Source organism: Erythranthe guttata, chromosome 13 (assembly GCF_056151865.1).
Source record: "Erythranthe guttata isolate IM_541 chromosome 13, IM_541, whole genome shotgun sequence".
Classification (NCBI taxonomy): domain Eukaryota; kingdom Viridiplantae; phylum Streptophyta; class Magnoliopsida; order Lamiales; family Phrymaceae; genus Erythranthe; species Erythranthe guttata.
Window position 1 is genome coordinate 3,556,489 of NC_142545.1, and position 25,932 is coordinate 3,582,420.

Below are 25,932 nucleotides of genomic sequence, written 5' to 3' on the forward strand. Positions count from 1 at the left end.
TTATATTCTACTTTTGCATGTACTTTTGTAGAGAAAACTCACAACAACCAAACATATTCTCATTTCTACACCTATATAAAACTAGAAATACCACTTCATCCAAACATATTCCCATTTTCTACACAAAAACCAATAATCTACTTTTTCCATCAGAAATTTTGAAAACTAGAAAATCCCATTAAAAACATAACCAAACATCCCCACTATCTTTACCTTGCGATCTTTCTCAATGTCTTTGTAGTCGAATATTCTCTCAACTGTATTGATCCAATCAATGAATCCTTCTAGCTGCATCTTTCCTTCGAATTCAGGAATTTCAATTCTAATATCAAAGCTCTTTTGCGAACCAAAGTTTTCGTCTTCGATTGTGTGGTATAGTCTCATCACTAGATGACTGATCGTGAGCACCAACAAAAGGTTGGTATCTTCCAAATTAGGCTCTGGATACAGAGATTCGAAGCGTTCTAAACATTGCTGGAGTTGTTACACTTGTGTCCTTACTTCGTCCATCTCAATGTCACGGAGATCTCGTTCACGCTCTTCACGATAGTCCTGGTTAAGGAGTCGTCCACCACGATCGTCCTGATGCCAAAATGACACCGAACTAATGGAGAATGAAAAGAGAAAACGCAAGTGAAACTCTCAAAGAAAATCAACTCGCCACTCAATGGAAATCCACCAAAGAGATAAGAGAAGAAAGTGTATAAGTTTTCATTTAAATAAATTATTTTCAACTCAAATTGAACTGCCGAATACAACGAGGGAGGAAGTACTTATAAGTCAAACAGAGAATGAAAATTGAGAGCCATTCATGAACGGCGTTAATAAAAGTTTCTTAAACTACTAGGTTAATGAGCCTATGTTTCATGAATCCCTTGTCCAGATTTGGTGTCAAACGCTTTTGCTGCGCGAAAACACATCCACGAGTTCTCTTCAATTGTTTCTCCACGATAAGGGAAAAGATCCGCAACATTAAAGGTTGATGAAACGCCATAGTTCTCGGGAAGCTCAATTTTATATTCGTTCTCACCAATTCTTTTAAGAAATTTAAAAGGACCATTAGCTCGAGGCTTTAACTTCCCACATCGATCCATCGGAAAACATTCTTTTCCAAGATGAACCCAAACCAGATCCGCCGGATCGAGTCTGAGTCATCAACTGGCTATTGGTCAACCTTTTTAAAAATCAAAAAAACCATTTTTTGTAATTGCTCGAGTTAACCCACTGAGTTGGCCGGTTCGACCCACATATCACGGGCCTTAGGAAGTGTAAACCATAGTTGACCCATGTCTAAATAACTATGTCCAGATTTTGGGTTTCGGGTTCGGTTTCGATTCCGGAGGGTATGTCCCTAAAATAGATGTTTAATATGGTCGATAATGGGATAATTACACTTTTGGTCCCTCATGTTTGGCCTGATTTCACTTTTGGTCTCCCTTGTTCTAAAGTGAACAAAGTTCACTTCCAAGGTTTCAATTTTAAACACTTTTGATCCCTTCCGTTACATATCCGTTAGCAAGTAACGGAAAACACTATTTTGGGGCGAAAATTGAAATTTTAAAATCTTTTGGGGCTGAAAATAATTGTAAATTTAAAATAGACTACTTATAATTTTTAATAATAATAAAAAAAATCAACGAATTTTTTTTAATATACTTAATATTATTATAATTATACTACTTATAATTATGTTTTTAATAATAAAAAAATTAACTAAACAAATTATTTTTTTAATATACTTTTTTTTTGATAATATTTTTTTTTAATATACTTAATATTATTATAATTATACTACTTATAATTATTTTTTTAATATACTTAATATTATTATAATTGTATTACTTATAATTATTTTTTTAATAATAAAAAATAAATTAATAACTAAACAAGTTATTTTTAATCATACTTAATAGTATTTTTAATTATACTACTTATAATAAAAAAATAATAATAAAAAAAGAATTTAACTAAAAAAGTCATGTTTAATTTTTTAATAATAAAAAAGAAACTAATTAAGTAAATTATTGTGCATTATACTTAATATTAGTTTTCATTATACTACTTATGATTATTTTTTAATAATAAGAAAAGAAATTAACTAAATAAATTTCATTATACTTAATATTATTACAAATTTGATTATAAATAGTCTATTTTAAATTTATAATTATTTTCAGCCCCAAAAGAATTTAAAATTTCAATTTTCACCCCAAAATAGTGTCTTGTGTTACTTGCTAACGGAAATGTAACGGCAAGGATCAAAAGTGTTCAAAATTGAAACTTTGAGGTGAATTTTATTCACTTTGAAACAAGGGGGACCAAAAATAAAATTGGGCCAAACATGAAGGACCAAAAGTATAATTCTCCCGGTCGATAACATTAAAAAAGGGTAAATTACAAATACCCCCTGAGGTATGGTCAAATTACAAAAACACCCCTCTTGTTTGGATAATTACAACCACCCCCTCAACTCCTCAAATTTAGTGGAATATTCGAGATTATATGGAATATTATCACTTTTGTACCCGTTTTATCCTATTCATACTCTATATTATGAAGCAAGATGATCATAATATGTGATTTTTAGCTTGTATATATCAGTTTGTGGTGCATCAGAAATTGTATTATTACACAAAACGAGTACAAACTAGAGCACATTTCACGGAATCTAGATGATTGATTATGTTGAATTTGGCGACCATAAGGGTGGAGGTGTAAGAAAAAATCATAGTTGAGGGGGGTAAATGTAATTATTCAAACAAGAGGGGTATTTTTGTAATTTGATCATACCTCGGGGGGTTTTTGTAATTTACCCTTAAAAAAAAAAAAAAAAATCAAGTCAATATAAAAATAATTTATAGGGAGACCTTGAATCTAAAAAAATAGGTCTCTAAAATGGCGGAAACTCCAATTAGAGCATGCGCGTTTGGGATTGCAGCAACAGCTAAAGTTCTATGAGATCACCCATCGGTAATTCTTTTTTTGTTTATCTTGTTTCTTTTGTTAATTGTTCAATTGCGTTTTTTTTTTATTCTTCTCTGCAGTATAAAATCGAGGGTTTTGTGTTAACAATTTCCGGTATTTGATTCTGCCATTTCTTATTACAGAGCAGACATATCTGTGGTTCTGTTTCAGTTTCGGTTTCGGTTTCGGTTAAATCGAAAACTTTTCTGTTTTTTTGAAAACATAATTCTTGGATATTTTGATCTAAAGCATTGCAAATGGAAATGCGATTTTCTATTATTTTATTTTATTTTTATAATGTGGATGAGATGGAATAAGCAGTCCATAGTTGCTATAACAATGGAAACTCAAGAGAGAAATTTGTAAGAAACATCTGGACAATAAGGGCCTGTTTGGTTGAGCTTATTTTAGACAACTACTGATAAGCTCTTACGTCTGATCAGATATTTTACGCAGTTACATATTATTCTTAAAATTATTTTTTAAAGTGTTTGGACACTAAGCTTATCTCCTAATTTTACCTATTATAAGATCTTAAATAAAAAGGAGGGGTATACGTACTTTTAAAAAAAAGATCTTGTTAAAAAAAATTAAGATCTTTTAAAAAAAAATTACCAAACACTTTGGAAGAGCTTATAAGCTCTTATACGTCTTATAAGCTCTTTAACATCTTATAAGCTTAGCTAAACACATTCTAAGGGCCTGTTTGGCTAAGCTTATTTTAAATAGTGGATAAGTTCTTACGTCTGATAAGATGTTTTAAGAGCTGATAAACTGTTACATCTTATTTTTATAATGAATTTTTAAAGTGATTGGATACTAAGCTTATCTGTTAATTTTACTGATTATAAGATCTTAATAAAACTGTCGCGTATAGGTACTTTTTTTAAAAAGATCTTACTTGCTCTCCAACAGCTTATCTAAAAAAAAAATTTAAGATCTTTTTAAAAAAAAATATAAAACACTTTGGAAGAGCTTATAAGCTCTAAAACATCTTGTAAGCTCCTTTTAACATCTTATAAGTTTAGCCAAACACCCTCTAATTCACACGTTGAATGTCATTACGATTGAGATACTCTTACGGAATATGCTGTATTTATAAGCAGGAAAGATTTGTCTTTTACTAGGTTTTGAATAGATACAAAGTGGTACATATCTTTGATTGAGACACTGGAAAATAATTTTTGGCTCGTTTAGTCCTCAAAATTCTCGCGACGGTGTCATAATTCATGTTTCTAAACCTAAAAGAAAGAGAAAAAAAAAAACAAAAAACGAAACATGTAGTGAAATAAATAGACGGGAATTATGAACATTTCACTTTGACAGGTTGTTTGAGCAATTTATCGTATTTTTGCTAAAAAAAAAAGCAAGCATGGATCAAAAAACAAACGTGTACGTTTGGGACATGGACGAAACTCTTATACTGCTCAAATCTCTACTAAGCGGCACTTACGCCGCGGCGTTTAACGGTCTAAAGAATGTCGAGAGTGGTTTAAAGATTGGTAAAATTTGGGAGCATCATATTCTTCAAACGTGCGACACGTACTTCTTCTACGAACAAGCAAGTATCTTTTTTCTTTTTTTCTCTAATTCTTTTTTTTAGATCCTATATTCTTGATTTGTGTGTTGACTATTTTCCTCGAAATGTTTGACCATTCAGATTGAAAGTTTCAATCAACCGTATCTTGATGCGCTGAACGAATACGATGACAACTTAGATCTTTCCGGTTACGATTTTAGTCAGGATGGTTTGGGGGTCCCACTTGATGCTCTTAATAGACGTAAGTTGGCATATCGCCATCGGGTTATAGCTGACAAGTATCGTAAGGTACATTTTCTCTATGCAATAGCAATTCACATGTGTTGACTGACCATTTATCTTATGTATATTTACAAATTTGCCACTTTTGAAAAATATCCGTTTTCAACTCGTTTTTTTCAAAAGCTGTAGCATAAGTAACAAAAACCGATACAGCAATTAACAATCTTGTATTCATATCCTCAAAGTAATCGACTCTCTTGATCGATGAACTTCAGTATACTATGACCAAACCTTTTGACATCGAGAGTGATTTTATACTACTATATATCATAATAATTTTGGGTAAATTATTGTCACCCCCCTAAGGTAAGGTCAAATTACGAAAACCCCCCTCGTGTTTGGATAATTACAACCACCCCTACAACTATGAGTCTTCTTACACGTCCACCCTTATGGTGGCAAATTCAACATAATTTTCTAGATTCAGTAGAATATTATCTAGTTTGTACTCGTTTTGTGCAAAAATGCAGTTTCTGATGCACCACAATCTGATATTTACAAGCCAATGCTCACATGTTATGATCATCTTGTTTCAAAATGTTGAGCTCGAATGGGGTAAAACGGGCGATTTTTTAGTACTATAGATATGTCATAATATTTTTTGCTTTTTTTAACTTTTGCAGGGATTATATAATCTTCTGAATCAAGATCTCGTAAAATTGTGGGAAAGCCTCTATGAGTTGAGTGACACATACACCGACAAATGGCTTTCTTCAGGTAAATTGGTATATATGGTCGATAATTCATAATCGCACAAGTCCTTGAACAGTGACGAATATCGTGGTAGTTTTTATTTAAGAAACTACAAAAACATCGTGCTATGTTTTATATATTGGGTAAATTACAACCACCTCCCTGAAGTAAAATGTAATTACAAAAAAACCCCTTTGTTTTTAGAAATTACATCCAGCACCCTGCAGTTTGTAAATTTCTTACATATATCCCCCTACTAAAGGGCGTTAATGTAAGAAATCTACATATTGTAAGGGGATGGATGTAATTATGGAAAAAGTTAAGTGTTTCTTCGTAAATTGACCTTATCTTAGGGAGACGGTTGTAATTTACTCTATATATTTGAAGCAATGCAAATTGTTGGTTGTGGAAATTGGTTCGTTTTCAGCATTGGGTGCTTGTAATTTCCAAAAAGGCACATGCGTTGCTGCAATGTGGCGTGATAAAATATCTCGATTCAGTCTTGAGTGGTGAACTACAAAAACTATCCTTCAGGTTGGCCTAATTACGAGGAAACCTAGTTAGCTTTCGGAATTACAAAATCATGTTGAAAAATAAAAACATATGTCAAGAGGGTATATATATAATTAATAATGTAGTTGGGTTTTTCTTCAAATAGGCCAAACCTGAAGGGTAGTTCATGTAATTTATCCATCTTTTCTTTTACTCTTTCGATATGACACGTTTGATTCGTATGCTTGTTACGGTCTATTTTGTGTTAAAGCATATAGAGGTATGCGCAATTTTTGTTTACTCAACCCTAAACATTATTGTGTGCATGGATTGATACGTAATATCGTAACGACGTTTCTAATTTTATATTAATTTGATACTTGGCACATTTAGGAATATAACAATATAATTGCTAATTTTGAGTTTTTATATGATACAGCCCGGGCGTGCTTAGAGCAGTGTGCGGGTCAGAAAAGAGATGCAGAGTTCGAGCATGTGAATGTATTGGTTACATCTGGAGCTCTCATACCCAGCTTGGTCAAATGCCTTTTCTTTCGACTTGATCATATATTTACTTCCAATAATGGTTAGTTTTTTCGTTCGTTCGTTCTTTCTTTCTTTCTTTTTTTTTTTTTTTTTTTTTTTTTTTTAATATAAATAGGAAATGCTACTTATTTTCTAGTTTGTCTCGAGTACACTAACTTCCTACTTGCACATTGACAACCATTGTCTAGTTCTCTCTCTCTCTCTCTCTCTCTCTCTCTCTCTCTCTCTCTCTCTCACACACACACACACACACACACACACGGAAGATGAACAAATCTACCTAAGAAGAAATTTGTGGTTAAGATAAATTTTGTGAATAATCCATATATGAAGGCCTCGTTTGGTGGGGAGATTAGCCATGATTAACTAAATAATTAGACTTCGTTTGAACTTTGTTAGACCCAATAACTTTCCAGGTCGACCCGAAAATATTATTTTGTCATGGTCTATCTTGCTATTAGGAAAATTATTTATTGGACCTCCCATAGTCCATCAATACAATTGGGTTGTTTTCATTAGATCATTGTATTATTTAATCCAATAATACCTTGGAGTTTTTTTTTTTCCGGGGTAAATAACACTTACCTCTGTGGTTTGAACTTTGTGCACATGACCCCCTTATACTTTAAATATAGCACATAACCCCCTTGTTTTTTTAATATAAGCACATAACCTCCTTGTACTTTCAAAAATTTCTTCTTCCTAATGAGCATGATTATTTAGGGTAAATTGCACATAAACCCCTTGTGGTTTGGACATTTTGCACATGACCCCCTTATGGTATGAAATTAGGCACATAACCCCCTTGTGGTTTTGACATTTTGCACATGATCTCCTTATGGTATGAAATTAGGCACATAACCCCCTTGTGGTTTTGGCATTTTGCACATGACTCCCTTAGGCACATAACCACAAGGGGGTTATGTGCCTAATTTCGTACCGTAAGGGGGTCATGCGCAAAACGTCAAAGCCACAAGGGGGTTATGTGCGTAATTTCATACCACAAGGGGGTCATGTGGAAAATATTCAAACCACAAGGGGGTTATGTGTCTAATTTCATACCGTAAGGGGGTCATGTGCAAAATGTCCAAACCACAAGGGGGTTAAGTGCTATTTACCCTATTTATTAAGTGGAATACTATAGGGGGGTTAATTGTTTATATTAAAAGTACAAGGGAATCATGTGCACAAAATTCAAACAACAGGGGGTCATGTGCTTATATTAAAAGTATAAGGGAGTCATGTGGACAAAGTTCAAACTACAGGGGTGTTTCATGTGTACAAAGCTCAAACCCACAGAGGGGTTAAGTGCCATTTATCCTTCATTTTTGTGTTTCGATAATACAAAATTGTTCGAGAATTGTGAATGATATAAATAAATATATTTCAATTTTTTTCCAGTGTACAGCTCTTTGGAAGTAGGGAAGCTCCAATGCTTCATGTGGATAAAGGAGCGTTTCGAAGGTGAGAATTTTCGATTCTGCGTAATCGGAGATGGATGGGAAGAATGTGAAGCTGCACAATCGATGAATTGGCCGTTTGTTCAAATCCAAATCGATCCACACCTACCCAATATCAATCGATTTCCAGGTCTCACTTCTCGAGATTTAGCACACTATTTCTCCGATGAAAATATTGAAGAAACCGTGCGTGAAAATACTAAATGATGACAAAGCATATAAAAACCGACTGTAATATTTTTCCGATTGTTATATTTCACTACAATCGATTATCAATGATTACTTGGGACAAATGATGCTGAAGAAAGTCTATAATCGGTGCTCTCTCTCGAGTTACCAAAACATTCATTACAAACAATCTTTAAAAAATGGCATCTTCGTCTCAAAAATGTAATTCACACGTTCTATCGATATAAAAAAGAATATATGATCTAAAATAAACTTGAAATTTGTCAACAATGTTGTAACATATGAAACACAAAAAAAAAAAAAAAAACAAAAAAAAAATTACAATACATAATCGACGCACAATGTTAAAAATCTTAACTCCATTGAACCCCTTGCATTCCCGGTTCGAATTTTAAACTCGTGCCCATCAACTCGAGTTACCCTTTAAAGTGAGACCAAATCAATATCAAACACGTGTCCCGAAACAAATTTATATGATTGTAATTAAAAAAAAAAGTAAAGCATCGTAGATTTTTGAGTATCTAGTATTCATAAATATTGTAAGTATGACAACCCGGACTATTTTCAAATTGTGACACCAATGAATATCGCGGATCCGAAAATTCTACAACGTGGCAAACAATTCATTACTCTAATACCAATTTAGTACGCCGATCCTTCATTTTGTAATGATTTTGTTTTGCGTTATAGAGGTATGTATATCGTGACACTTCGTCGTAGTTTTCTTTTCATTTGGTATGTGCATCATTAGCATATCATGTATATAGTAATTCTTAATTTCAATTTTTGCCTCTCAACATAATTCTTAATTATGTAGGTTCAATTCAAATTTTAATGGATTTTTTTTAACTAGACAATTTAATTAATTTAATTGCACCATCTCAAAAAATTGTTAGTAGATTCTCCCTTCATTGTCTCCATTTCTCTATATATACTAACATTGTTTCAAGAACTTCTTTTTTATCTCTCTCTCTATCTCTTCTTAAGCAACATTTCAGAATGAACTCGAACGTGTCTGAGGGTGACGATGCAAGAAGTTTTGTTAACGATGAAAACGACAACATTTCTATTTGCGAAAATAGCGAAACTCAACCGCATAATAGAAAGCGTCACCATCGCCACAGTGCACATCAAATTCAACGAATGGAAGAGTAAGTACTTTCTTATAAAGTGGATTTTTTTTTCATACAAAAATGAATAATTGATATTTTGTTTTGAATTTTTCGTTTATGTTTAATCCTTTACTTTTTCGCTAATTTTTAATTAAATTTTTATTTTTAGATTGTTTACGGACAGTCCTCATCTGGACAAAAAACAAAGACGTGAGCTCAGTGAGGAATTAGGAATGGAGGAACTACAAATTAAATTTTGGTTCCAAAATAAGAGAACTCAAATGAAGGTAATTAGGACATATTTTTTCGTGTTCGTACGATTTTTTTCGTGTTAGAATTGTTTTTATTTATCGAAGATCTAAATAATAATCTTGTCTTTAAGCCCATTTTATGATATTGGAGAAAAAAAATCTTTATGTTGCAGGGAAAATATGAGCACAAACAAAATACTTATCTCCGAGCTGAAAATGAGAAGCTCCGAGAAGAGAACTTGAAACTCGGAGAATCTCTAAGCAATGCTTGTTGTCTTGCTTGTGGTAAAATGATTGCGATAGGGGATTTGTGCCAGGGCGAACGCCGATTAAGAATGGAGAATGCTCGCTTGATCGAAGAGGTAAACACAAATTCTCATTAGTTTTCTTTCAATAAAAATAATACTCCCTTCGTTCCCTTTTGATGCTTTGCACACGGATAATTTTTTTTATTAATGTGTCTTGATTTTATGAAAAATGTATTCTTTTAAACTAAATTGACCTTATCTTATAATTAATAAGAAAGATAAATGAATTAAAAAAGAGTATTAGGAAGAGTTAATAAGAGTATAAACTGGAAATTAAGTAATTAATGCAGTATTGGAAATCTAAAATGACAGATAATATGAACCAAAATAATTTTAAAAAGAGACAGTTATTATGGAACAGATGGAATAAAAGTTAACGGTGAGCCTATACACAATTTTATATCTCCCTCGAGATTTTAGTTTTTTCTAGAATATTTATGAACTATTTAAGATAAAGGGGTATTTTGTCAACTTCAATTTAAGTGAAAAAATAAAATAAAAAAAATTAGGTGGACTAACAAGTGCAATCGGTAATGTTTGGATTCGCTTTGGAAGTTACTTCCATTTTGCTTTGGAGAAATATATTTGAGGAAATAATTTGAGAATAAAGTAATATTTGTTAATATTTTGAGATGAGATAGATTACATTGTAGTAATGGAAATCATGTTTAAATATATTGGAAAAATGTATTAGAAGAAGAAGAATAATTTGAATAATAAAGTGATGTTTGTTTTGTCTCTTAGTGAAAATATTATTTTACTGTAGCAGTCAAATCATGTCTGGAGGGGAGATGAACTTATGAAATTGATTTATAATTGTTTTTATTTCATTTTCTTTTTAAGTTTAACAAACACGAATTCATTCTCGGGAAGGCAAAAAAAATGAGATGGCGATGGGAATAGAATCAAACGTTGCTGCTGCTAGTTTTTATTTCTATTTTTCTTTAAATGGGAGAGGATGAACTAATCAAGTCTTCATTGCCCAACAATGAACATGACCACGGTTTGGTCCGTTCTGGTTCTGATTCCGAACCGCCGATTCCAGTTTCGAATAATCAAGAACCTTAATCGGACTATGTATTGTCTGTTCGTTTAGCCAGTTAACCAAATTTTTGATTTTTTTTTTTTTTTTTTTTTTGTGTGTTAACAGATCGATCGCATTACAACTCTAGTAGCGAAATACAGTGGCAGGTCATTATAATTCTGGAGCCGCTGCCATTTTTCGGGGATAAAGAGTAAGGGCAAAGAAGCGACGTTTTGGTATATGCATCGGGTTTTCGTAATTCATGAATGATTTTATTTTTCTTTCATGAGGATTTTTAATAAAAGAACCAAGTCATTTCCTTTACCTGTTTTCTTGGGGGATTTTTACTGGATATTTGTTTGTTTAAGACATTAATTGATATAAATTGTGTTGACATGTTTTCTCTTGTGGTCAATTTTAATTTTTGTTTTATCTATACTATATCTAAAAAAAGAAAGTTAGAAATATTTTTTTCCGTTTTATGCAGACAAAATTATATTTTATATTCTGAAATGCTAAATGTCGTTCAAATTTTATAGGTACTAGTAACTTACCCGTGCGATGCACGGGAATCTATTCTAAGATTGAAATGTATTAACGACTGAAACACGATAAGGATATAAATTGAATACCTCTATGAATGAAAAGCGGGTGTGCTAATACGATTCATGGATACAATTTAAAAAATGAAAATACGATATAATCCAAAAACTTAAAAATAATATATGTTCCATTTGATTCAAGTACCAAGTGAAACAAAATAAATGATAAAATAAAATATTAAAAACTATAAAATTGTGATTAAAAAAATAAATACTATTTGACCCAAATGTTACAACTATCTCGTCCAAGACATTCAAATTCTTAACGTGAAACTTAATTATCAAAGTAGTGTTTACAACACATGCATTGATATCTTCTATAAGTCGTTTAATTCCTTGCGATTAACATACACATTTTTTATTCTTCAAATACAATCAGTGATACACATTACTGAAACGTGAATCACCAAAAAATGTAAGAAATAAATACAATTTATACTAAATGACCTTAATTAAAAAAAATCATTGGAGTCGACAATAAAATTAACATAAAGTGTAAATAAATCTAACACAACAAAATAATTATACATATAAATAATATAAACAACAAATATGCATTTGAATGACAATATACATTTTTCGTGATGTACCTTCATAGCCGCTGAAAATTTTCTTTGTGGACAACATTGCAAGTAATATTACTCATAATACTAATAGTAATACTATTACTAATATTGATAATGATGTTGATACTGATACTGATACTAACACTAATACTGATATTGATATTAATATTGATACTGATACTGATACTCATACAAATACTAAGTAAATCATACTTATGCTCATATTAATACCCATACTAATACTCATACTTGATACTGATATTGATACTCATACTAATACTGACACACGTAATAATAATCATACTTGATACTGATATTGATACTCATACTCATGCTAATATTGAAACTGAAACTGATATTGTGACAAATACTACTATTAATTCTAATGCTACTGGTAATTCTAATTCTAACATTAAGCATAATATTAATAATAACATCACTACTAATACTAACAATAATACAAATATGAATATGAATATAAATACGAATACGAATACTAATACTAATACTAATACTAATACTAATACTAATACTAATATTAATACTAATACTAATATTAATACTAATACTAATTCTAAGTCTAGTACTAATACTAATATTAATACTAATATTGTGACGAATACTAATACTAATGTTAATACTAATTCTGATGCTACTATTAATTCTAATATTAATTATAATATTAATAATAACATTAATACTAATATTAATAATAATATGCATACGAATACGAATACGAATACTAATACGAATACTAATACTAATACTAATACTAATACTAATACTAATACAAATATTAATATTAATACTAATACTAATTAATATTAATACTAATACAAATAGTAATACTAATACTAATACTAATTCTAATACTAATACTAATATTATTTACAATATCAATGCCAATGACGGCTCGTTCGACCCTACACGCGGTGATAACACCGGGTGGGTCTTCTGCTGCCACGTCCTTTTTTTTTTCTTTCTAAAACTCCTAAAGGTAAACCCTAGCGGGGAATATATTGTAACAATAATAACTAATGTAATGATAATTCTAATACTAATATTAATATTAGTAGTAATACTAATATTAATACTAATACTAATACTAATACTAACACTAATATTAATACTAATACTAATACTAATACTAATACTAATACTAATACTAATACTAATACTAATACTAATACTAATACTAATACTAATACTAATACTAATACTAATACTAATACTAATACTAATACTAATACTAATACTAATACTAATATTGATACTGATACTCATACTGATACTGATACTAATACTGATACTAATACTGATACTCATACTGATAGTGATAGTGATAGTGATAGTGATACTGATACGAATATTCATACTGATACTGATACTTGGTACTGATACTGGTACTGGTACTGGCACATGTATATGTACTGATACTGGAACTGCTACTGATGGTACTGGTACTGGTACCGGTATTGATATTGATACTGATACAGATACTGATACAGATAGTGATACTGATACTGATACTAATACGGATACTGATATTGATACCGATACTGGTACTGATATTGATATTGATACTGATACTTATACTAATACTAATAGTAATACTGATATTTTTACTGATACTTATAGTAATACTAACACTAATATCCATATTCATACTGATATTTATACATGTTCTAAAATTCATATTAATACTAATATTGATATTAATAATTACATTAATACTAATATTAATAATAATACTAATAGTAATAGTAATATTTATACTAATGTTAATATTGATACTGATATTGTGACTGATGTTAACGCTAATACTAATATTAATACTAATACTAATATTAATACTAATACTAATACTAATACTAATACTAATACTAATACTAATACTAATACTAATACTAATACTAATACTAATACTCACTACAAGAAATATTGGTTTTAGTGGCGATTCTGTATGGTCGCTAAAAGTTAGAAAATGGTAGCTAAAACTTCTAGCGACCAAATTAAGCTTGGTCACCAGTGGTCACAACAGGGTAGTTACTGTAACTTTGAGTAGTATTTGGAACTCCTTTGTAAATGATGTATGCAATACAATACTATATCATTCTGCATGCACAGTTTTTTCTCCATTCAATACAACATTCGACAACCCTTTGTAAGTTTATCACCTAGATTATTTTTTTGCCTCCAATTATACGTCAAACGGTATAATATATACAAATTTGTGTACAATGTTCGGACACGTCAATTGCCATTGTAGTTATCTGAAAAGAAAAAAAAAACATAACGATAATGAACACGTACTGTATATATAAAAATATTGATTAAAATCAATTATTAATGAATAAGAAATATAAATTAAAACTTACTGATAACCCTGACAACCCTTTGTAAGTTTCATCACCTAGATTATTTTTTTTTTGCCCCCACTTATACGTCAAACGGCAATGTCCGGACTCGTCAATTGCCATTGTAGTTATCTAAAAAGAAAAAAAATCATAAAGATGAACACTGTATATATAAAAATATTGATTAAAATCAATTATTAATTAATAAGAAATACAAATTAAAACTTACTGATACGATAAAAATTACAATTCAATAGCTGAATTGTACACAAAATAATTAAAATCATGAGATGAAAATACAAATACACGTCAATAGTGAAAAAAAAATCCTCAATACAAATGACGAAAGAACTAACTGACAAAATGAAAATAAAATGATGGTGGAATAAAGTGAATATGAGGGGGGTTTATATACTTGTCTATAAACGATGAAAAAAGAAACAATCAATTAAATATGGTAATAATATCAAAAACATTAAATACAATAAAAGGAGGATATATTTTGTATTGAGAAGAAATATTGTAAATATATATTATAGGAAGTATGTAAAGAAGTGAATATTAATATACTTTAAATCCCATCATTTTAGTGACACTTGCAATACTTACTATCCTAATTGAAAATATATTAGGAGATTCTGAATTATTTGAAAAAAAATCTATACACATGTTAGTTTTAATTAAAAAAAATCAATATATAAATAATTGACTACACATGTTTTTCCTAATAAAAAAATTATAAATCTTAATAATATATTGAAATTGATATATTAATTTAAATAAAAAAATTAAACATCTAATTCTATAAATGTAATATATTTCAAGGAATTAATAATACAAAAATATAAAAACAAAACGAAAATATATACAAAATATTAAAAAAATTGAATATTCATACATTAAAAATTGAGTTTTCTGAATTAAAAAAAAAAACTAATTCTATAAATATATTATATTTCGAGTAATTAATATTACAAAAATACAAAAAAATGAAAATATATACCAAATATAAAAAAATTGAATATTCGTACATTAAAAATTGAGGTTCCTGAATTTTTTTTTTAAATATAAGTGGAAAATATATGTTTCGAAAATTTTAAAATATTAAAGAAATATATATATATATATATATATATATATATATATATATATATATATATATATATATATATATATATATATATATATATATATATATATTGAGTTTCATGAATTTTTTTCAATAAATATATTTTGAAATACTGAAAATATAAATAAGATTTTTTTATTTCGAATTTATAAAATATTAACTTTGGAAATAATATATATACATGTGGTCATTATTAAATGATTGTGTAAATGTAAAATAGGAAAGAACTTAAAAACATCCATAAATAAAAATGCCACCTAATCAATTGAAGAATCCACCTAATCAATTGAACTGCAACTAAGCAATTTTGACAAATGACATCATCATTTGCCACATGTCAATCATTGAGGGCATAGATCCTCTTTTTATATTATATATAGATTGTTTTAATTTCAAATGTGATTTTGACCATTTTCAATCTGAATTTGGCAAAGCTCGAGGCACTGAATTTGTCGTCATTTGAGTTAACTTGGAGTGATTGTTCATTCATTCATGCATATTTCACATCCGATATCCAATCTAGTCAATTCCAATTGGATTAGAAAATCAACTCAAAGGACAATACATTTGGCATTTCGAGTTTTGTCAACTGAAAAAAGAGTCAACATCACATTTGAAATTAAAACGATACCGATAAAATTAAAACAATATTTAACACCTCCATATTTATAGATTCAAAGAATAACTAAGTAATTTGATTAATATTTAATTCAAGGTTAATTGTATAAGTAAATTTCCATATTCTATTCTTTTTTTAATCTAAAGAATCGTTGAACTTATTTTATTCTATAGTTTGTGGACCTACAAATACCCTAGTTAAAATAATTTTTAGTAGTTCATCTCAATCGCTTGATGATATCTCAAGAAATAGATGTATTTATATTATGGAATATATATCTGAGGACTTAGAGAAATTGAAGGCATTGATGGAATTTTTTTTTTTTGAATAAACATATCAAGTCATTTTGCATGACAAACTTTATGAGTATAAGTTATCGAACTATATGGTAAAATTAGAGATTTTTCCTCGTTGTTTATAACAAAGTTCTGATGAGTTTAACAATAATTATATTTATCATATTAATTATACTTCCTCGGTATTCATTTGAACGCTATCTACCTATGTAGCATGGACACGGAAATTACGACGATACGGGGAAACGACATGTCCCAAAATTGAGGATATAGAAGTTTGGGGAAAATGTGTAAATATTAAAAGTATAGGGGTATATTTATAAAAAATGCTCTATAAACATATATAAGTTATTATTTATATATAAATTCTTTTTATATATTTTCCTACAAACATGCAAAGTAAATTTTATTATCAACTATCAATGTGTAATTGATCACTAAATTATGTAAATAATTAGGGAATCAACAAAAATATTTGTTATTCAAACATGTTTCTAGCCCGAAAAATATCTGACAAGTGTCCGAAAAGCGGAAGTTTTCGTTCTACATAGCTATATACTATGTGGTATATTTGGCAACACATAAAAAGTATAATATACCTCGGTTACTTGGTGACTCACATCCAATCACGTGGAAGTTTGTTCACTTCATCTAACTCGTATATTAGGTGGTGTTTGTAAACGTTTTTCCAAAGTGATTATGAGTTTTTTTTTTAAACATTCAAAAAGTTCTTAATCACTTTGGAAAAGCGTTTGCAAACACCAACCTTAGTTAGTGTCTTATTTCATAAGCTTCATTTTCTGTAGCGAACTCGGACTTTGGATCTCACAGTTTTTCGGTTATTTTACGACAGAATTTTACATCCAGTAGAGAAAAAGAACAAATTTTACTCCATATGTTATAGATATTATATAGCTACAATTGCTACACAGGTATTGTGCATTACAGACATTGTTCAACAAATTTACTCCATATGCAACAAACACATTACACACACACACACACACACACATAGTTCAAGAGTACTTGAACAAATACATCTTCATCACTGCAAAGACAGACACACAATTACTACCTCATATGAGAGGCGGCTGCACTTGTAGCTGTTCCTACAGTTTGGGGAAACACTATTCTCCGCTTCTCTTTCCTTCGATTAACGTGCAATTTCGGTGATTTGGCCTTCGTAACTTCTTTACCAGACCTGCTTGTTACAAAAACCATAAAATGATCCATCAGCAAAACATCCCGCAAAAAACGGCATATAATATATATGCACGCGTAAATATGCTAATGTCGATTATATAAATTGGTTTTAAGACGTACTTTTGAGGTAAGAATGGATGATTAAAGTTGGGCACCGGCCTTGCATGGGGAACTAATGTACGTCGCAGCTGTTTCAAAGCCTTCTCTTCCTCCATCTGCAACCAGTAAAATACAATATAGTTTTAAATCATGTTCGTAAAACAACTTATTGAATACAACGTAAGATGTTTTGTTTTATTTGTGTGTGCTTACCATTTTCGCAGATTCTGCCTCCTCTCTGTATCTCTTGTAAACCGTTTCTTTCTCTTTAATCTGGGACAAAAAAGAACAACTATTTGTAAGAATTGTTTAGTGTTAGAAAATTAGATGCATGTTTCGAGAAAAAAATAACAAACCTTCTTATCGAATTCTGCTCTATCAGCAGCTCTGTGGTCGACGTGTAGATTGAATTCTTGAACTTCTGTGAGGGGCTTCCGCTGTTTTTCCGGAACTGGAATAGGGTCCCTGATATAATATCAACACATTAGTTAAAAAAGAAATCCCGAACAATTAAGAGAGAGAGAGAGAGAGAGAGAGAGAGAGAGAGAGAGAGAGAGAGAGAGAGAGAGAGAGAGAGAGAGAGAGAGAGAGAGAGAGAGAGAGAGAGAGAGAGAGAGAGAGCATACTCTTTCAAGATAGGTTGGGCTTTAAATATTCTCATCTCAGCTTCTTCCATTTCCATCCTTATCCTTTCTTCCATTTCTCTCTGCGTCTCCTCTTCGTGTCTCAACAAACTTTCCAATTGAAAAGGTTCTGGTTTCGTGCACGGCTTCGGCTCTGGTTTCGGTGGGATCTGCGGAATTTAAAACGATCATGTAAATTATCAATCACACTAGTCATATAATCTAAAACTTACAGACATATATCTATCTATATATACACATACCACGGGATAATCAGTTGTGTAAGGGTATGGACAAGCTTTCGGTATTCTAGCATTTTCCTCTTCCAACTGTTTCTGCAAGAGTTCCTCAACCAACCTTTTCTCTTTCTCCACCCCTCTTTCCTGAAAATACACGAAAATAAAAAAAACATAAATACGAATGAAATAACATTTACACTAAAGTGGATGAAATCATCAAATGTAATATATACATACCTCTGTATGGAGATGGAAGGGATTTGGTGTAGTATTTCTAGGGAGAGGCTTCTCTTGATGAGATTCCGAACATATCGAAAGCTGGAAAAAGTACGAGGGAAACAAGATAACTAGTTAAACAACAAAATCGACGAATTCAGTTTGTTATGTAAGAGACATTGAAAATTATTATTACCTTATCAAATAGATCTAAGACAGCAGCGGTTGGTGGTGGGATTCTTTTATCTATGGCAAAATGGAATTCCTGAGGTACAGTAACCTGCTTCTTCATGTTGCAGAACATACCCATTTCCCCTTTACTTTCGAATATCTGCAGAATTGAAAAAAATAGTAAATTACAGTAATGTAGAACACAAACAAAGCTTCCAAATTAAAAAAAAAAAAAAACAATTCGTACCTTCTTATTCAACGGTCTGGCCTTGAAATGTGGAATATTTTCGAGTTCTTCTTTTTCCAGTTCCTCGGAACTTTTGATCCTGGGAGGACGTGCTCTGAGAGATGTTTGAAGATGAGGCGATTTCGGTGCTGTAAGCTGCGGTTTCCATTGATGGCTCTGCAAATCGCAAATAGTTAAATATAAATAATTACTTTAATAACCATTTGTTTTGAGATATGGAAAGCACATTCAACGAACTGTATTTACGTCGTACCTGCACCTCTGTAGATTCCGTTGAGGTCACAGTAGATACTTCTGCATTCTGATTGGCCCTTGTCATTGTTTCCAAATGGAATTCCTGTCCCAAGTCAAGAAATATAATCAAAAATCTGTGATGATAATAATAATAATAATAATAATAATAATAACAATTAAAATTTCATTCACTTAATTTACCTTGAATTCTGGAGCATGCGGTGTACTTCTTGGCAATGGTGGTAAAGTCGGGCCCTCGAATATCTGCAACAAGACCAAACAATTAGGAAAAAAATTAACTCAAGTTTATGTCAAGACTGTATATTATATTGATAAATGTAAATACCTTTTTGTTCAAGGGGCGAGCCTTAAACTTAGGCATTTTAGCCATGATCTCTTCCTCCAATTCAGCTGAACTTTTGATTTTAACAGAACGCACTCGTTGAGATGTTTCAAATTCAGGTGTTTTAGGCCTTGTCAGCGTAAGCTTTCTCTGCATTGTTCCAGCAGCATCGCTCTGAATTTATATATTTTTTTTCATTAGGAAATAATAAATATAAATTAGCAACATCAAAGAATAAAAGAAGCAAGATAGCCAGTTAACTAAGTTACCTGTGAAATAGAAGTATTACGAGACGACGACACTTCTCTTGTCCCTGATTGGAATTTCCTCATCATCTCCGCCGTCGAAACAAATGGGGCGGCAGCTGGTTCACGAACGTACATCTTCACAATGAAGAAATGAGTCAGCACCCTAATAAATGAAAATAAAAATTTAAATTCTGCACTCAATATATTGCAATAATCTACCTTTCTGTCTGCTTTAGAAGTTTTCGCATTTGAAGGGCACACATTCGAAGTGTTGCTAACGATGCCGGATCTTGTTTTGTGAGGCAAATTTAAAGGTTTATTGATTGTAAGAATCTGAAAAGAAAAAAAACGAAAAGGGTTACAACTTACAACCAACAGCACAAACACGTTATGATATATATATATATTACGAAGAAGATTACTATCTATATCTACGTACCTGTCGAGATTTTCCTCCATCCAACTTTTGCCTTTTGATGGCATGGTTTTCATGGGCAAAGCTGGGGGTTCCGACGATATTCTTAGCATTTGGATCTCTGAGGAAGTTACAAGTTTTAGAAGTTATAATAAGTTATAAGAATTATTATTAACTAAAGGGAAAGTTGTAAAGAATCAACCTACCTTCTAACACTAGCTGGTTTGGTGCTCTTGACTTGGGATTTTGGCAATTGCTTTTTTGAATTAATCGCCGAAGGATTTCTAAGAATACTGGCTATCTTCCTGGCTGTCTGAACCCTCTTGTTTTCATTCTGCTTTTGCGGAGCTGGGGTGCAGCAAACTTCCGGCACTATTATGATGAAAACAATTTCGTTTATAACCAAAAAAAACCCGAAAAAGATTACTACTCTTGCACAAGTTTAAGGACAAAAGGCTAACCTTGGACAGCTTCTGTAGGGAGAGAAGAGGAGTCCTTTTCTGGTTCGACGCTGAAATTAAGACCAAGAAAGTTTTAAGAGTTTAATTCTAACAAAAGACGAATATGGATTTGCAAGACAAATAACAAACATACATTCCATTTCCTCCAGCATTCACCGTCTTCTCGATTGACTTATTCAGAATGTCTGCACTAACATTTTCCTTAGTTTCAACTGAAATGACATCTGGCTGAGGCTCGATATTTGTAACGACAATTTCAGTAGTTTCACCCAAAACGACCTCTCCTTCAGGTCTGCATAATATACAAGAGTTATATTAGAATCATGTTTTCCATTGAAACGAAATAATTCTAACTTATTAAATCTTTCGAAATGTAGAGAAACTAACGTCGATTTAGTTAGTGATTTCGGTGCTGATTCCTCAGCAGAATTTGTAACAGTTGTCTCCTTTTCCGATGATTCTGATGCCTGTGACAAGTACAGCACATTTTACTCATCGGTCATTAAGCTGTACATAATCCGTAAAATCAACCTAAAACAGAAAAACAAGCACGGATAGAAAAATTCACCTTGTGAGTTTGTTCGTCTTCACCGAAATTGCAGAGGATCTGTTGCTCAACTGTTCTGGTGGCCTTAATTCTAGGCATAAATGCTGCACAACAGAAGCGGCTAAAAACGTTAAATCCTCAATTCAAACGAGACGCAATGTGATTATAATGTACTAAACGAACGGCAATACAAGCACACCAATATCTTAATTACTTAATGCACATAAATGAAACTTAATTCAAGTAACTAATGTACACGGAAATCGGAAAATCGTGGGTGTTCAAGATTTGTTATATCATCAGCTTCATATGAGTGGAAATGAAACTTAATTCAAGTAACTAATGTACACGGAAAACGGAAAATCGTGGGTGTTCACCGAGACAAATTTCCACTCATATGAAACTGATGATATAACAAATCTTGAACTCCACATTCAGAAACAAAAAATTGTACAACTTCGTTCTCAAGTTGAACTTCATTTCTAGACGAATCTCGACAATAATTTCAATAACCTAAAAGACCAGATGCTTCTCGACAACAAATTCAAAAGAAAAAACTGAACCAGAAATGTTCTCAATTTGCCTGATAAACAAAAATATTAAAGAAGAAAAATGAAACAGAGTTCCTCCATAAACAAAAAATGAAACCCTAATCAAGAGATCAGAACTTCTCAAATTCACACGTCAAATTAAAATAAATCGAAAAATTTCACAAAACAACGCAAGAATAAACTATATTTCAATCGAATTGCAGCCAAATTGTAAAACCTAATTAGAAAAAAAAAAGAGAGGGAGAAATAGAAAGCTGACGCACGAGAAGGGGCGTGGGGGCGGGCATCCTCAAACCAGAGCTCCGCCTTGCGTACATCTTCATCAGTCTCCGCGCACATGAAATCGTAAAATCGAGGCGCCGAAAACTCGTACGCTCGATCGATCATGAACAAATTACTGGACGATTCATCCAACGCCGCCATTCAATTGAAGAACAGAAACAACTTATTTCTTCCGTGATTGTGTTTATGTGTAGCGTGTTTAGAGAGAGAGAGAGAGAGAGAGATCTAGAGAGAGAGAGAGCGAGGGGGGTAAAGGGGAAAGTGTTGATCTTGCAAGAATTGGAGGGTGGTGTCGAGAGGAGAGTAAAGGGAGAGGAATATTATTAACGTTCGGATTTTTTCTTCCAACGGTCGAATTTTATTTTTGAATAGTGACTGTTTGGAATGTTTGTGATTGGGATGATAACGGCTAGTTAATTTACCATCACTCTAATTGCATAAAACGCTGCCGTTTGGGAACAAAATAATTAATGTTTTTTTTATAATTTTTATAATAATGAATATACCAATATTGTTCCCATTGGTCATGGGTTCGAACTAGGGGTGTAAATCGTCCGGACAGATAAGATCGGAAAAATTCCGATTTTTTTCGGAAGTGAACAACTAGTTTCAATTCCGTTCCAAAGAAATCGGAAACATGAATTTCGGAAATTAGAACGAAAAAACTTGTTCCCAAATCAAAAAAAAAATCGGATTGGAATCAGCGGAATCTAGAATTTTTCAATTTTTGCTCACCTTAAAAATAAAATACATAATAATATTGGTATTTTAATTGTAATATTTAGAGACAAAGAAAATCGGAATTTTTGGAATTTTAATCGTACCGAAAATCGGAATCTCATATATATTCCAATTCTAATCCAAATAATTTCCAAAAAATCGGAAGTCGGAATTTGAGAATTGAGATTGAAAATATTTTTCTAAAATCGGGAACTTTTGGATTGGAATCTGCGAAAATCGAAGATTTCGTTGCAATTTCCACCCCTAATTCTCAATTCGAAATAGTGAATAGAAGAGAATTACTCTTTTTTTTTTTTTTTTGAATTGCTAGAGAATTACTCTTTGGCTGCAGCAGTAAAACCATTTTATTATTTCTTAAGTTGGTTAACTTTGTTGCCCTCTTTGATAATTGAAATAGAACAACTTAAATCCACATTTTTCCAAATATTTATATCTTACTCTCATAATTTAGTCTTCACTCGAAATTCAAAAATCATGAGAAGTGTTACGAGCAAAGTTTTTATGAACATAAAATCGAACAGTAGGTCACGGTTAAATCGGTTCAACCGTGTTGATCCGTATTTTTTATTACGAGTTATATAGTCATAATTCCTAAAGTAACCATCTTATAAATATGCGTGTAAAAAAGCATATTATTAAGAACAACACTAAATAATAACCTAAAAATCCAAGTCAATTTATTAATCATAATTCATAACAATTAAAATATAAAGGGAACTGTTGAGTGTAGATATTACACTCAATACGTTTACTTTACGTGGAACTTTTGTTTAGATTTAATTATATTTGTGCTTTAATTGATTGATTTTGTGTTTTATAGGTGAAAAACGAGAATTAGGTGTCCATGAAAGAAAAAAGATCAAAAAGAAAGGAAAAAAATTGCAAATAAGGAAACAAATCAAATTGGAAGAAGCAATCCCGTCACAGCTTTGACAGTGTCCACCATTTCGAGCATATCTCTCTCATACGAACTCCGAATTAGGTGATTTTGACGGCATTGGAAAGCTAATTTCAAGGGCTACAATTATTATTTACACAATATTCCAAAATTCGGACTCCAACATGGCACAAATCGACGAACAAATCCTAGTGGGGGAAAATGACGGAAATTGATTCCTATTAGGTTTCCACTACTTCCTTATCAAGAAAAGCCTATAAAAGCAACAAGTCTCTACACCATAAGCACGAAATTTTACACCACAAAACGCGAAGAACGAAGATCAACGAAGATCAACGAAGACTCAAGCATAGTTTTTCTTATTTATTTTATTTATTCTATTTTGTTTATCATAAGAATTACGAGTAGCTAAGTTTTTAATCTAGGATTTTGTCGGAACCCTATGTGGGGATGGTGAACCCGTTTTCTTGAGATTATGGAATTATGATTTTATGATTATTTCTTCTACTTGTTATGATTGTTAGTGCATGAACTTGATCAATTTATGTGCTTTATCTGTGATTATTGGGATTGACTCGACAAAGCTATTTTGATAATTAGACGGTAAGTAGAAGAACCTTCGAGTAGTTTTCACCGGATGAGTGTGTCAATTGCATGTGGTGTCGTAGACATACAGATATCACCTTAGGTAGCCATTTACGAGACTTGTAAGTTAATGCTTTATTTATAATTGGTTTGCATAGACATATAGTGAATCGTTTATGAATAATAGACTTGTAATACACGCGACAGCGGGTTATGAGTAAATTAGTGTCTCGGGTTAATAATCATGAATCATATATTTCATAATTGAGGGGTTTTGGGTGAGCAATTCTTGCATAGGGGAAGATAAAATCCTAGATCCGTTTTATATTGATATTTTCTCGTGATTATTTGCTTTCTTAATTATTTTAATTGTTTAATTGATTTAATTCGACAAACTTGCGTAGGCTGGATAAAAATCATAGTTGTTAGAATTTGGTACTTAGGATTAGATAATTTACGTATTCCCTGTGGGATCGACATCCGACTCTCACGAGTCCACTTTTACTACTTGTTTGCGATACGTGCACTTGCGTGTTAGGTATTTAGCTCCCAACAAGTTTTTGGCGCCGTTGCCGGGGAATACGACTAAATTATCTATTTATTCTAATATCAAATTTGAGCAATTTTTCTTACTTCAGCCATTTAATTTTAATTTTTATTTTTATTTTTAATTTTTATTTTTTGTTGTTTTTGTTTCATGTCTGGTTACAATGTTCGGGCACCTCAAACGGGATATGAATGGCTTCCATCTGACGAATACCTCCAAAACACCTATGATATGCCTCCGTTTTGTTCATCATGTGGTGGAAATCATTATTCCGATCAATGTTGGGTATCACCAACAACGACGAATTTCGACGAAATTACCAACGGAGGTTATTGGAACAGTTACACCAACAACACATACGAGCAAAGATTTCAAGACCAAGATTTGAACGAGTTTCAACATAGAGAGCCACAATTTGATGATTTTCAAAATTATTATCCAATGCAGCAGCAGCAGACCACTGATGAACAAGTTGATCTGGTATCCCTCATTGCCGAATTCATGAAGTCCACTCAAGCATCATTTCAAAACATGGAGATACAACTGGAAGAGATGGCACTCAAATTAAAATCTGAATCTCTTGAAAATATTCCAGACGAAATCGGCAATGGTTATATCAAAGAAAATTCGGGTGAAGCCTGCGGTGAGAAAAATCTTCTATGTCCGGAAAATAGTGTCGATGTGAGAGAAATATAAATTACGAAGACACTTGAGCATGATGAATCTGAGAAGGCAATCGAGCTAAACCACGAAGATGCCTCAGAACAAGAGAAGAAGGACATGGATGTAATGATTGAAGATATTCTAGTTGTGGGCTCTGTCGTTGATCTAAATGTGGATTTGAAGGCATCA

The 25,932-nt window shown here is 31.6% G+C and overlaps 3 protein-coding genes across 3 annotated transcripts; 2 read left to right on the forward strand and 1 right to left on the reverse strand.

Moving 5' to 3' along the window:
• The first annotated feature begins 2,824 nt into the window (after window positions 1-2,824).
• Window positions 2,825-8,292, forward strand: EYA (eyes absent-like protein). The gene is made up of 6 exons (XM_088811895.1): window positions 2,825-2,970; window positions 4,291-4,525; window positions 4,625-4,792; window positions 5,410-5,503; window positions 6,411-6,557; window positions 7,919-8,292. The coding sequence occupies exons 2-6, from the start codon at window positions 4,337-4,339 to the stop codon at window positions 8,182-8,184; spliced, it is 864 nt and encodes a 287-aa protein (XP_088668021.1). The 5' UTR covers window positions 2,825-2,970; window positions 4,291-4,336; the 3' UTR covers window positions 8,185-8,292.
• A 135-nt stretch (window positions 8,293-8,427) lies between these two features.
• LOC148765688 (homeobox-leucine zipper protein ROC2-like) lies at window positions 8,428-11,255 on the forward strand. Its single transcript, XM_088811896.1, has 4 exons — window positions 8,428-9,317; window positions 9,448-9,565; window positions 9,703-9,891; window positions 10,988-11,255. The coding sequence occupies exons 1-4, from the start codon at window positions 9,166-9,168 to the stop codon at window positions 11,036-11,038; spliced, it is 510 nt and encodes a 169-aa protein (XP_088668022.1). The 5' UTR covers window positions 8,428-9,165; the 3' UTR covers window positions 11,039-11,255.
• Window positions 11,256-17,297: 6,042 nt separating this feature from the next.
• Window positions 17,298-22,701, reverse strand: TPX2 (targeting protein for XKLP2). The gene is made up of 21 exons (XM_012976254.2): window positions 22,291-22,701; window positions 21,498-21,580; window positions 21,317-21,396; window positions 21,063-21,221; window positions 20,930-20,979; window positions 20,675-20,840; window positions 20,493-20,589; window positions 20,273-20,386; window positions 20,075-20,188; window positions 19,809-19,979; window positions 19,664-19,726; window positions 19,482-19,565; window positions 19,229-19,384; window positions 19,007-19,141; window positions 18,832-18,912; window positions 18,619-18,738; window positions 18,359-18,525; window positions 18,089-18,197; window positions 17,946-18,005; window positions 17,754-17,848; window positions 17,298-17,631 (listed from the first exon to the last, which is right to left on the reverse strand). Exons 1-21 carry the CDS (start codon window positions 22,448-22,450, stop codon window positions 17,502-17,504), a joined length of 2,394 nt encoding a protein of 797 aa, XP_012831708.2. The 5' UTR covers window positions 22,451-22,701; the 3' UTR covers window positions 17,298-17,501.
• Between the last annotated feature and the right edge of the window lie 3,231 nt (window positions 22,702-25,932).

What these genes read in the sequence shown, in the direction of transcription:
- EYA (XM_088811895.1), top strand. Translation starts at nt 4,337, where the DNA reads ATGGATCAAAAAACAAACGTGTACGTTTGGGACATGGACGAAACTCTT. An exon ending in CGACAAATGGCTTTCTTCAG is followed by an intron (nt 5,504 to 6,410) that starts GTAAATTGGTAT and finishes TATATGATACAG; the next exon opens with CCCGGGCGTGCTTAGAGCAG. An exon ending in TATATTTACTTCCAATAATG is followed by an intron (nt 6,558 to 7,918) that starts GTTAGTTTTTTC and finishes ATTTTTTTCCAG; the next exon opens with TGTACAGCTCTTTGGAAGTA.
- LOC148765688 (XM_088811896.1), top strand. Translation starts at nt 9,166, where the DNA reads ATGAACTCGAACGTGTCTGAGGGTGACGATGCAAGAAGTTTTGTTAAC. An exon ending in ATAAGAGAACTCAAATGAAG is followed by an intron (nt 9,566 to 9,702) that starts GTAATTAGGACA and finishes TTTATGTTGCAG; the next exon opens with GGAAAATATGAGCACAAACA. An exon ending in ATGCTCGCTTGATCGAAGAG is followed by an intron (nt 9,892 to 10,987) that starts GTAAACACAAAT and finishes GTGTGTTAACAG; the next exon opens with ATCGATCGCATTACAACTCT.
- TPX2 (XM_012976254.2), bottom strand. Translation starts at nt 22,450, where the DNA reads ATGGCGGCGTTGGATGAATCGTCCAGTAATTTGTTCATGATCGATCGA. An exon ending in CCGCCCCCACGCCCCTTCTC is followed by an intron (nt 21,581 to 22,290) that starts GTGCGTCAGCTT and finishes TCTGTTGTGCAG; the next exon opens with CATTTATGCCTAGAATTAAG. An exon ending in TCTTAGATCTATTTGATAAG is followed by an intron (nt 18,913 to 19,006) that starts GTAATAATAATT and finishes TACTTTTTCCAG; the next exon opens with CTTTCGATATGTTCGGAATC.